The sequence below is a fragment of the Atta cephalotes genome (assembly GCF_000143395.1).
Source record: "Atta cephalotes unplaced genomic scaffold scaffold00004, whole genome shotgun sequence".
In the NCBI taxonomy this organism is placed as follows: domain Eukaryota; kingdom Metazoa; phylum Arthropoda; class Insecta; order Hymenoptera; family Formicidae; genus Atta; species Atta cephalotes.
In genome coordinates this window covers 6,293,700-6,306,562 of record NW_012130068.1, presented here as the reverse complement: position 1 = coordinate 6,306,562, position 12,863 = coordinate 6,293,700, and the positions used below count along the sequence as shown (strand labels likewise).

The following is a 12,863-nucleotide window of genomic DNA, read 5'->3' as shown; positions in this document are numbered from 1 at the left end:
TTCTTCCTCCAACGTTGCACGTAGTATATCAGAACAATAAGTCGTAACTAGAATCTAATAATTTTAATTTCTAATTTTCAAATTTTTCAATTTTTCCATGTATCATATTTTTATCTTATATTTAATATCGTCATTCCAGTTCATTAATTACTTTTTCAAAAATTATAAACATAAAAATGTAATGTTTAGGAATCTCTAAAGAATATCGCATTCATAACTATACTTCTGAAATAAAGATTTCGTCGATTAATATCAAGATAAAAATTTGGAGAACGGCTTGAGTTAAAAACTACTTTTCGACTACTTTTATTAATAATAACAATAATCAAATAAAGCACGAATTAAAAAAAATTCTGCCAAAAATCATGAGTTTTCTTTGTCAGGCCGAAAACTATTCGAATTATCTCTCGAATCTACCTGTCTTTCGTTTTATTAAACGTTTGCCGTGAAAAACTATCCAAAATATTTTTGGTATTTGTATACCTTTCCTTCTCCGATCGTAACATACAGAGCAAAGGTTTCTACGCGTGCCCAGAACAAAGAAACTGCCGCAATGCTTTCGCGCCGTTTTTTATGGTTTACTCCAAATCCCGTTAGAAGATTTCACCTCGCCCATGTTAAAAAGAAAACGACAAAAGCGTGTCGACGAGGCGGGGTCGATAACCGCAGTTTTCGATATCTCGAATCCGAGAATGATTCGCGAGTAATGATCGTAAAGGCAATGCGGTATTTATTTTCTTCCGCCATAATAACGAAGAGCAAACAAGCTCTTTTCTCTTTTTCTCCTTCTTTGCGCGTTGTATAGCATAATTCTCGCGATTCAAAATTCAATTTATAACTTCTGTTATAATAATTCGATGATTCATTTATTAGCGGCATTGTGCGATACCTCCCCAACAATTAATTTCGCCGCAATTAAATGCTCGTTAACGCCGTCCCAAGCTATCTCCGCCACCTTTTTGTCGGCGCAGAGAGAAACAAAAGAAATTAATTTACAGCGATGCATAAATAGATTGGAAAGACGAGAAATAATAATAGGAGCGGTGAAATAATGAAAAACTCTGTGAAATAATAAAAATCTGTAATTTCTTCGAACGACATGATAAAGGCTGCTCTGTAAAGCATTCCAAAAATGAGAAATATATACTGCGGAATTCATATTTATATTTATGAAATTTATCCAATTTCAGTTATTTTAATCATATCCATTGATCGCCACTGCTTCTATCCAAAATAATGGAGTTAAACTTAAGGAAATATGTATCAAATTTCACTCCAATTTAGTTTTATTTACTAAATGCATATATTAATATGAATGTTTTCTATTAATTTTTATTATTTTCATCAACATATATTAATGTTTTTTATTGAAATTCTTAACTCCTTTTGAATTTAAAACACTTGGCCTTCAATTAATGTACATGATACACTCATTATTTTTTCATTTGGAGCTTGAAAAACAACGTTAAATTATATTGATTTATTCAACGAAGATAGCTCGAAATGAAGCCCGAAACGATTCATAGATGATGATAAGAAGAATATTAAATAATTAATTTCCACTTCAATTATGCGTGACTTTCTTTGCCCGATACATTTTCCTTCATAACATGAACATTGTTTACTTTGAAAATAACTACACATCGTTGAAACATTTTTTTTATACATTCACTATTTTTTTATACATTTCACTATCAAATCTAAATAATAAAGACTTACCCTTACTCCTCCAAAAATAATAAATACCCAAAATATATACATAAAAAATAATATATTTAAAATAATTTAAAACTTTTCATATCAAAGTATCTTTAATGTCTGAAACAATTCATATTTATGTTAATTTAACACAAAATGTTAAAAGAACACAAATATTATTTTACAAAATTAACACAAATAGGTAATACTGACACAGTTTATAAACAAACCGTGGAGAAGCATATTTTTGCAATAAAATTTTATATATATATATATATATAATATATATATAATATATATATTAAGTTAAATCATATTTTATTATTCATCTTAGAATTTACGTTTTAAAATAATTTAAATATTAAATTATTTTTAAAATTATTTTTTTTTACTTTTTGTTTATTTACTAATAAATTGTATTATTTTGACACTAAGAAATATTAAATATCAATTTAAACTATTTAAATAACATAATCACATTATGTTAAACTAATCGAGTATGTTAAAAATTCAACACAAAATGTTAACAAGAACTTTGGAACTTGGAAAATGGATCGTTTTCAGCACAAATACAAAATATTTTTTTACTGTGCAGAAATGGATTGATTTACCCAGACAGATTTTGACATACAGAAATTAAAAATAACAAAATGTTAATTCAAAGAATTGGGTTTAATTCAAAGAATTGGGTTGCTCCTTTAATATTTAATAATATATGATCATGTCTAAGCTGATATCGAGGAAAAACGTACAAAATGATATTCACGCACGATAATATAAGAGGAAGACGAGAACATCGAAGACAAGCGGTGTATTCGCCGGGATGCGGAGGATGCTACTTGAATAGGAACCGGAACTCGCGATTCGTGCTCGGAATCGGCTACGCGATCGCATCGTGTACGGGCCGCGCATATGAATCAAATAAGAGCCAGTCGAGAGGATTTCCTATCGGAGGAGGAAGGCAGAAAGAGAGAGGCTGTTGGAGTTAGCCATTGATTTCTTCGACATATGTGCAAAAATAAATCTATCCTGTATACGAAGGGAATGCACCACGGATGATGAACGGAATCGCGAAACCGCAGGAACGAATCGAAAACCGCGCGACGAGATTGCCGCTCTTATGATCCATGAAAAGTCGATCACGACTATCAGAATCGCGAAATTAATGACAGATCGTTTTCTCTTCCGCAGAGAGGGTGGAAAAGATGACTATATTGAAACTCCCCGACAAGTTACATATGATACGAACTTAACTCTTCGTAGACACATTTTTTTTCTTTTTTAATGGCTCAGACGAAATTTCATACTCAAATTTCTTGGCACAAATTTCAATTTTTATTAAATAAAGATTTTAACACATTTGAGTTAAATAACTATTTGGCAATGTAACAAAGATGTTGAAAAGTAATTCTGAATTTTAGATTTTTTTCAAAGCCTGGAAGAGTAAAAAAAAATTTGAGCTCGATAAAAGAGACAAAATGCCAACGAAATGCCAAGTAAAAGTATGTAAGTCTATGAAGAATTAAGAACATCAATAACATCTATTCTTATTAATGTAAATTAACTTTAATTTCGATTTAATTTACTCATCTTTTTTTAATTCTTAGAATTATAAAAAATCGAAGAGTTAATTGAACAGAGATCAAAATTAAACTACATCGGTACAAATGAGTATTAGAAAAAAAGAAAGAATAAGTTAATTCGATATTAAAGTTAATCTATATTAATAGAAATGAGTTTGAATGATCAGAGAATAAATTCCAATTATTTCAATTAAATTAACAATAAGAAATAATTTGTACTAAATAATACTAATAAGAGAGATTGGATATTAATAAATGCAAATAATAAATTACACGCCTTTAATATATAATAAAGATTGTAAAAAGACAAAAATAGATTATATTATGTACATAATGTATATATTTAAATTTATATATTATATTAATGTTCAATTTATATACTTTATTAAAATTAATTAACATAGCATATTTAAGTAGTACATTTAAATTTTAAAAAAGTCAAAAATATAATAATATATATTTTTGCTAAAAGAAGTAAATTAACCTTTTAAAAGATCGGCAATTTAAATATAATAAGAATATTTAGATTTAAAAATAAATTTGAAAAATTATTACATCACAGTATTTTTATCCTAATATCTAAAGCTTTATTTTTAGATTATATGAAACTTAGTAATTTCGAACAAATCGAATCTTATCGATTTCTTTTAATCACTATCAAATTATCATTTATCTGAAATTTCTTAAAAGGCGATAGAGAAACTCACCTTTCTGACATGTTTCCAATGATCAAATAACTATGAATACCACATACATTTTTTTCATATTGAGTATAGATAATATTATAAAAGGGTTGGAGACATCTATTGAAGTACTTTTGTTTAAAAAATAGTATTAATAAAATAATTGTATTTTATATTTCAACAAAACACAAATATTTTATATTTTATGGGAGCATATAAAAGTATTTTGTATTTTATATTTTAGTATTAATAACGAAAGATTAAAAATACTTTGTATTTTCTATTTTAAATACTAAGATAGACAATCAATCTTATTCCTTCATTTGAATCAAAATATAGAAAATCGATTTTTTAATTTTAATACAAAATACTTTAATGTGCTCCATTGAAATACAAAATACACTTGTATTGCAAATACTGTGTTTTAAATAAAGGTATATCAAATATGATCCAGATCCAGATATTTTTCAGTTCGTGCTAAATATTTCATTTATCGTCCTATCCGTTTGGTACGAGACTTCAGAAAAAAATCATCGATTCACACATCGACGTTCAGCACACATATTATACATTTAATATAAACTTTTTATCGCATTAAACAGATGTCACCGAAGCAACAAAATGGCAAATGGATGGACTCGGGAGAATTAACTGCCCTCTACGCATTTCTCGAAAGGGAAAGAGAACAAGAAATGTGCTTCTTACCAGGCAACGACAGGTCCGTAATTTTCTTTGACCCTGCTAACCTTGAATCGAGCGCGACGACACGTCGCATAAATGCCGTCGCGTAAACACAAAAAAGGGAGAATGTTCATAAACAAGAGACGGCAATAAATATCTTACATCTAGATGCGCAATTAAAAAATATTTCCGAATATTTCATTAAAATTTAACGATGTAACCGATCGAGATTAAAGACTCTCGACAAAAATCTCGATATTATTCAATAATTTATTCAATATGTGCGTTAATTTATCATAAATTTCCATTTTAATAATCAATGGAAATAAGTTTGTGCTCCTGTTAAATATTTTAATATTCTATCGTCACGATGATTCCTATTTCGCGGAAAGTCTTGAGAAATACGCAGTATTTCCGGAAAATTCTTAGAAAACCTGGAAGAGTCCTTGCGTGTGTTTCGACTCGCGTACGAATGGCAAAAGCCGCTTATGGCATCGGTGGCGGGAGGGAGGAGAACAGTTTCAAAAGGAGAGAAAATGTGTTTTTTCCAGAAGCAATCCGGATGAACCGATACTGAGTATTTCAAATCGAAGACGCGTGTTCGAGACTTTCCCCGAGATCTTCCATGTGATCGTGATCCGGGAGATCCGGGAAATCAGCCCTCGCGAAGCCGGCTGATTTCCCTCCGGGCCGGCCAGACGCGTTCGCAATTTTACGAAGTCCTAAGTCTGCGCGGCCAAAGTAACGGAAATCCCGGCACGGCGACGACGGGCGAATTCGCGAACACGACGCGATTACTCACTAGCACTCACCGTACGCGGCGTAGTATCCTCGTCAGATCCGCAAGAAGGCACAGGCCGTAACGTCAGGATCACTCCGCAATCAACGGACACTTCACTCGCCGAGACGCCGGGTCACTGCGTTTCCGACTTGGTCGGTTCGACTGCGCTTGTGCGTCTCCCCCGGTAGGTTAAGTTGAAGTGCGCCGACACTCGTCAGACTGGTGGCGCCATCCGACGCCGTCGGGGCGAACGACGATGGACGATCGCGCAGGCGGAAAGTTCAAAACGCTACAACGCCGGCAACCGAAACGCATACCACCGACGAGATACTATTAAGATTTAAACACAATAGGTACAGGGAATATCGAGCCATCCAATCAGAGCTCTGGGATGTAATATCGAATTTTCATATCAGAACTCTGATTGGACAGCTCGTTATTTCCTGGTGCTTATTGCCTATACTTATTGTGTTTAAGCCTTTAAAGATTGTCAACCCTGGACAAATTTTCGGCGGTATAAAAAGAGCCTCAAGGATCTGAAAATAATTGAAAAACGCTGATATTATCGACAATTGATACAAATTTATTATTATTAACATAAATATTTGACTCATACATTATTAAATTCATGATTTTTTATTACCTAAATGTTCTATAAGTAAATATGCATACTTGTAAAGTTATAATATTCTATATATTGCAAAAAAATTATAATTTTTTTCTCTGCGATCATCTCTGTGGATAATCAAACTTTGACGATAATATTGAAAATCACGATTTTAAAGAAAAATCGAATATTATTGAGTTATAAATGTATCATTATATCTACTAAACTAATAAGTAATAAAATTAGTACAATATTATTAGTTAAAAACTGATTTTAACTTTTAATCATTTTAATATTCACAAGGATGCAACTCCTGTAAGAATGTTGGTCTTTAATAATCTCGTCGGTGCGCGTATTATTTAATTCACTCTAAAGATCTGGCGCTTTTTTTTAATGTGATCGACACTAGAGGTCTACATAACAGAAATGCGACATAGAAGAATATGGTCTAATTGGTTGTCTGAACCACGTGATCAGAGCATTTTTTAATTCACTTGCATCTAATGCATCAAGATATAGTTTTGTAATGTACATACATATAGATTATATAGAGAAAAATTAAAACAATATAAAATGTCGAAGTGCAATAAAGAAACTAATATTATGGTGTAAATATTGCTATTTGTGTGAATATTTAGTATCGAACTTAATCTAATCTAATCTTTTCTTGAAAGTTGTGTTGATTTTGTGACTCTTTAAAGAACTTTTTTGTGAAAGAAAGTGCTGTGTATTTGACTGTAAAAATGTATACAAAAAAAGGGAAATATCAAAAAGAAGAAAATTCATTTCTTTTGTTTCGTCGTTTCCCAATAAATTCTGAAATAAGAAATGTGTGGATCACTAATGTGAGGCAAATAAATGGATATTCTTGGCAGCCTACTGTCATCATTATTATAAGGTTAGGAGTACTTGTACTGAAATAAAATGACGGTGGCTATCTAACCCAATCAACACAATGATGCATCTCTGTTATCTAGGCCTCTAATAGACACGAATCTAGAGATTTTTTTATTGCTGCACTTTCTGAACTAGTACACACAATGCAATAAGTTGAAGTAAATATACATTTGTTTTACTTTTATTATTGCACGGTTCAGAGTGCAGCATAAAAAAACAGACCTTTGGACTGATTGTGTATCTATAAAAGGTGAAAAATGATAAAAATGGGAAATTTTCTAAATATTGATCAATAAAGTTGTCTATGTTCAGCAGATAAAGCAGTGTTGATTTACAATTGCTGTAAAATTCTTCAATATGAATTATTATAGTATTCTTACTTATTTTGAATCTAAATGTATAAACCAATCATACTGAAGAATTTTACAACAGTTGTTGCTATACTTTCTGTGCTGAAAGCAGCTATTATGAATAAATTTACTCATTTTTATAATTTTTACCTTGTTTCAAGATACACATCGATTCCAAGAATCGAATGATAAACTCCCTAGGATCTCAATATTACTATAATCTTCAAATTAAATTACATAGCAACGTGTCGATATCGTTACACTGTCATTGTGTAGATATTATATGGTAAAAAAAAGCTGCACAATAATAAGATATAACAATACCAAACTATTGTTAGAAGATTCGTTACAGAATCGGAGTACACTTTGGCGAAAATAAAAATTGGAACGCAATAAATATTTTGTTAGTACTATTCAAACTAATATTTAATAAAATTCAGTAAATTTGTTTTCAATGCAAGAGTGTAAAGAATTCGCTACTAATGTATTTATACTCAACTCCACAATCACTCGATATTTTTTTGAATTATCATATTCCCGCTGATGATAGAAAAGCCCATTCTCAGTCAGAAATGATAATGGAATCGACATCGATTTATTATCATTTCTGAGGGTTATCGTTATACTACCTACATCATCGAATCTGTAGTCACCGAAATGATATTGATCTCATGATGCGATCATTAAAAAATGACACTGAACACGAGGTTACGCGATGACCGATACGTTCTAGCAATCGTTCGTCATTATAATCGACACTCCCGACGAAAATTGTTAGTCACCGTACACTGATAATAAGTAAAATTCGCAGTTAATCGAGGATCGATCGTGCTACGTATTTTTGTATTTTCCGTTATGAACGAAAACTGTCATGATGGCGGGGCGGGCGGGAACGCGTGACGTTGTAAGCAGCGCGTGACGTTGTAGGACATTTCCAAAATTGTAGCAAATGTAAACTATTACGGCACGTAATCAAAAATTGAATGCTTTTTATGAGTTCTTTAGCAAGTAGGATAATCAACGTTTCGACAATCAGGACGTTTCGCTTGACATTTCTTTAAGAGAATTTGAACAAATTAGGAAAAATTTATGTAGGTATAAACTGGACTTCCTGATGCAAATTTAAAATCGACGCGCACGCTTGCCAAAATATTTCTGGTGCGAATATAAGCGGAATAATGGGAAATTTGCGTAAAATGATAAAAAATATTCCAGATGGCAAGTTATTTAAATTATCCGCAATCGAAGAAAGCGACTTCTTCTTTTGTCAATTTTTATGGTTCCCAACGATTACAAGCAATTTGATAACAATAGTTATAGATAGATAACAATAGTTATAGATAACTCAAGTAACAAATTCCTCTTACAAATAGATTATGAACATTTTTATGGCAACTGAAAGGAAACTTATGCCAAGCAACTATTTTCTTTCTTATAAGAAGCTATTAGCTATTTATCTGCACAGAAAAAAACACATCTGAAAACTTAACTGATTCAGCAAATCTACAGTCGTAATACACAGTCAATTTTCTATATTAAAAGTTAGTATAGCAAAGTTGACAGTGGAATAACATTAGCGATTTATTAAACCATCAAATCTTCTTAGTTGAATTCTATAATAAATTATAGGTTTGCTACCACCCAATTAATTTTTTTTCTGTGGGATATTTCTGTTATATATTATATATAGTATATTCACTGTGTGAAAAAAATCTGATTTGATTGAAAGTATTTATTAAAATTCTGAAAATAAACAAATAAAAATTTTCTGATCTAATATAAATGAATCTATTATCATTTTAATTAAGATTATTAGAATCCCGATTGATATAACCAGAATTTTCTGGTTTGTCCATTTTCAATCAGAAATTTTTCTCAGTATTTGAAAAATCTGTGTCTTCTCATGTAATTGGAACATCTTTCTAATGTCTCACAATTGAATAGACCAAAGCTATTTCGTCTTTCAATTTCAATTTTAAAGTAATGTACAAATTCTAATAAACAATATCTCTTTGCAGTGAAGTTCTTACAATTACAACTACGGTTCACTTTTTGTTACGAACTCTTCAAAGCATTTTTTTATTTCAGTTAATAAAATTCCTTCTTCCGATTAGTCAATCAAAAGCATTTATATAGCGTCAAGTAGACTGCATTATAGTCAATCAGGATTGTTTCTTGAGAACATAAGCATAACTTTTAAATATTCAAATTAAATATGTGCTGTTCAGAAACATAAACATTATCGTGAAAAATGAATGAAAAAGCATTACTTTATCTTATATCGTTTTCTTGACATTAAATCTCTGATTTGAAAAATTTCGCTGAAATATTTTGGACGTTTTCAATAAAATTTCAGCATTTCAGAAAAAATTTAAGTTTAATTTTTTAAAGTGATTTTTAATTAAAAAATTAGTTTTTAGTAAAATTTTAGAGAAATTTCATTTTAATTTTAGCAATTTTTTAATATGTTAGTTGAGAAATTCACTTTTAATGAAATTTCAACAAATTTTCATCAATTTCGCTAAAATATTTCAAAAGATGGAATAATTTCATGGAAGTTTTTTCATCAGTGATTGATACTTAATTGATACCTGATTGAGTGTTACAGTTAAAGTGATATTAACAGAATCGCATTTTATTCTTTTCTACTGTGACATAAAATTGACTTATCAGGGATATACGATATGACTCCCCCAGCTCGTTTCCTCGCAAGTTATGCTAATCGCTACGTCAAGTTTCCTTTCACGGAATGCTAGGTGACGGACCGACGCGAGGATGCACGCATTCCGCAGGAAGCACGAAATTTAACGTTGTCGCGAATTCGAGGATGTCACCGAAAGCGGACATAGTCAGACACAGGAATACCGACAAGCAATGTATTTTCGTGACAGGAAGCGGACGTTAAGGACAATAGTGTTACGAATTGATGCGCATATCGATTAACCGATCATTCAACCCAGTGCATTGATTTTGCAATTCACTACATTATCTCATTACAAATTATATTATTTATAATATAACTATGATTTCTAAGAGCAAAATGAATTTTTTTCTATTCATTTAGTATTGAAGATAATATGATGAAGTCATGAAGTTTTTTAAATTTTTTTTTAACGGTAGCATTTTTGAAGATTTGAAGATCATCTTTGTTTCTTTAATTGGAACTGTATGATTTTTTTTATATAGTTAGATTTCTATAGTTATTCTACATATAAAATATATAACATAGAATTAAAATAGAATTATCAAAAAATCAATATTTATGAGATATTTTATATTTTATTTTGGGACATTTTACATGAAATATAGAATATCTCATAAACTTTTAATTTTTTTGGTAATCGTATCTTAATCTTTTTATGAACAGAATAATGAGAAAAATCAATTGAGGTAAAAAAAAACACATACTTGCTTTCCAACAAAATTATACATCTTGCAATAAGCAATTAGGTTTTTTTTATATCAATTAATTTGCTAGACATTACATTAAAATAAGCTAAATGATATCGTTGTCACGTTGTATATAGTTACGCTTATAATTTGAATTCATCATTTATTAATATTGCATACATATGACATTTTATACTTTCAAAGTCATTTGTCTCGCATTAAATCATGAACGGAAGATCTAGATTCTTCTTCCCATGTCCGACATACAAAAATCCGTGATGCGGGGAATTCAACTTATGGAAGAAAGTCATGCCATGCCAATACAAACTATGTAAAATGGCTATGCGATTGCCTAAGAGAAACTGCAGATTCCAACATCCTAAAAATTAATAAATGGAGATATTTCTCTCAGTATTTTTATAGTCGATTTTAATATTTAACATTGTCTTAAGTACAATCTTAAAAAGTGTTAGAAATCACAGTGCCGTATTAACATCTTAAGGCACTTAATCTTAAGATAAGAACGGATTATAAAAATCGGCTATAAATAATAAAGTTATTATTATTATTATTATTACATGTTATACATCTAATAAATTATCGATTAGAAAAGTTGTAGCAATGCTGTGTCAAAAATTTTACCATTTATAATATTATAATATTGACTAAACATTTCTCGATTCTTTTTTCTTTTTAAATTCATCGCACCTTGAGGGACATCCATATCTATGCTGTCCAAAAAATCCAACGCGTAATTGTAATCGGGTCGGGAAGATAAATTCACGTTCCACTTCTCCTTAGGAGAACAGGCATGCAAAAAGGATTTCAAATTCGAGGCGTCTACCTCGCAGAGACCGCTAAAACTCGAATTCTCAATTATGTCACCATTCGGACATTTAAACCAGGCACCTCGTGGAATAATCGCAGCGTCCTTCGTGATTAATTCCACAGTGGCCGCAAGACGATCTTCTTCTTTTAATTCCTTCGGCACGGGACCCTAAAACACCATTTTACATTTTTCATTATATTAGATTAAATTAGGATTAAATCGAATCTCTATAAAATAACTTAAACTAAAATAACATACATATGTTAAGCTACATTAATATTCAAAATAGCTCTATTCTCACAATAAAGTTCTTGAGGTCGATTTTTCAATCAATTTTTCGATTTTTCTCGGAGAAATTTAAAAGAAAAATCATTTCGCAATTACATCATAATAAATCTCAGGATCCTCATTTGGCGGAAACGGTGGGTTAACATCATAAACATTCCTGACAATGGACGGATCGCCTTCGAATATATTAATTGCCAGAGGGCTCAGGAATCGTGCGCTTTTTGTCGCTTTTGGCAGCAATAGCCAAGTCATACAATCTATACTGCAAAAAGAAACATCAGAAATTCGTTATTAAAATTTATATTGTAATTGATTTAAAACTAAAATTAAAAGACATAAAGAAAGCCCTTTATAAAGTAATTAACTCTTCTTCAAATCCCAAAATCAGCTTCGCAATGTCAACATTCTAATTAATGAATATTTTTTTATTAATATTTACAAAAATTATAGAATTGTTTCATATATCATATGTCTTTATCTTCATAGAGCTTTAATTCAATCCAAGAAATCCAAGAAATTCTTACCTGTAATAATATATTTGACCGTTCATGCAATCCTTTTCAAAACCATATGCGATATGATAGTCGTTTTGTATCCCATTAATTCTACCCCAATAATAACATTTTTGAAAGTGATTTTCTGTCTGCAAAATGAGTAGCGAATTCTGCAGCAGTTGCGAACTTTCAGTACTTATGCAAACACCAGCGCAGCCAAATATATTAAGAGTTTCCAGTAACTTCAAGCAATCCATTTTACATAAATTACGAAGACGAGAGACCTCGACATTTCTAACAGTTTCTGACGCTCGAGATTGCTCTTTTCAAATGTTACGAACTAAACGGTGTTCTAAAATATCGTGTATCGATAATGGATTTTATTGTTTTATTAGATTTTTATATAATCCTTTTTAAATTTTCTTTTAAAAATGTTCTCCACTTTTCAAAACGTTTCTCCACTTTTAAAAATAATACAAATATTAATTATTATAAACTTAGCTAGCTGATTAATAAAGGCGGCTTTCATAGATAAATCTTATATTTAAGTTCGCCCTAAGACTACAATTAGAGATTATCTTA

General features: G+C 30.6%; 2 protein-coding genes across 2 annotated transcripts in view; both read right to left on the bottom strand.

Moving 5' to 3' along the window:
- Positions 1–5,548, bottom strand: part of LOC105626171 (nascent polypeptide-associated complex subunit alpha, muscle-specific form) — a 119,540-nt gene extending 113,992 nt beyond the window's left edge. The window contains exon 1 of the mRNA XM_012207482.1: positions 5,458–5,548. The gene's annotated coding sequence lies outside the window, so the exon portion shown is untranslated. The remainder of the gene's footprint in view (positions 1–5,457) is intronic.
- Positions 5,549–10,888: 5,340 nt separating this feature from the next.
- On the bottom strand, positions 10,889–12,538 carry LOC105626016 (radial spoke head protein 9 homolog). Its single transcript, XM_012207325.1, has 4 exons — positions 12,312–12,538; positions 11,884–12,049; positions 11,379–11,667; positions 10,889–11,049 (listed from the first exon to the last, which is right to left on the bottom strand). The coding sequence occupies exons 1-4, from the start codon at positions 12,536–12,538 to the stop codon at positions 10,889–10,891; spliced, it is 843 nt and encodes a 280-aa protein (XP_012062715.1).
- Between the last annotated feature and the right edge of the window lie 325 nt (positions 12,539–12,863).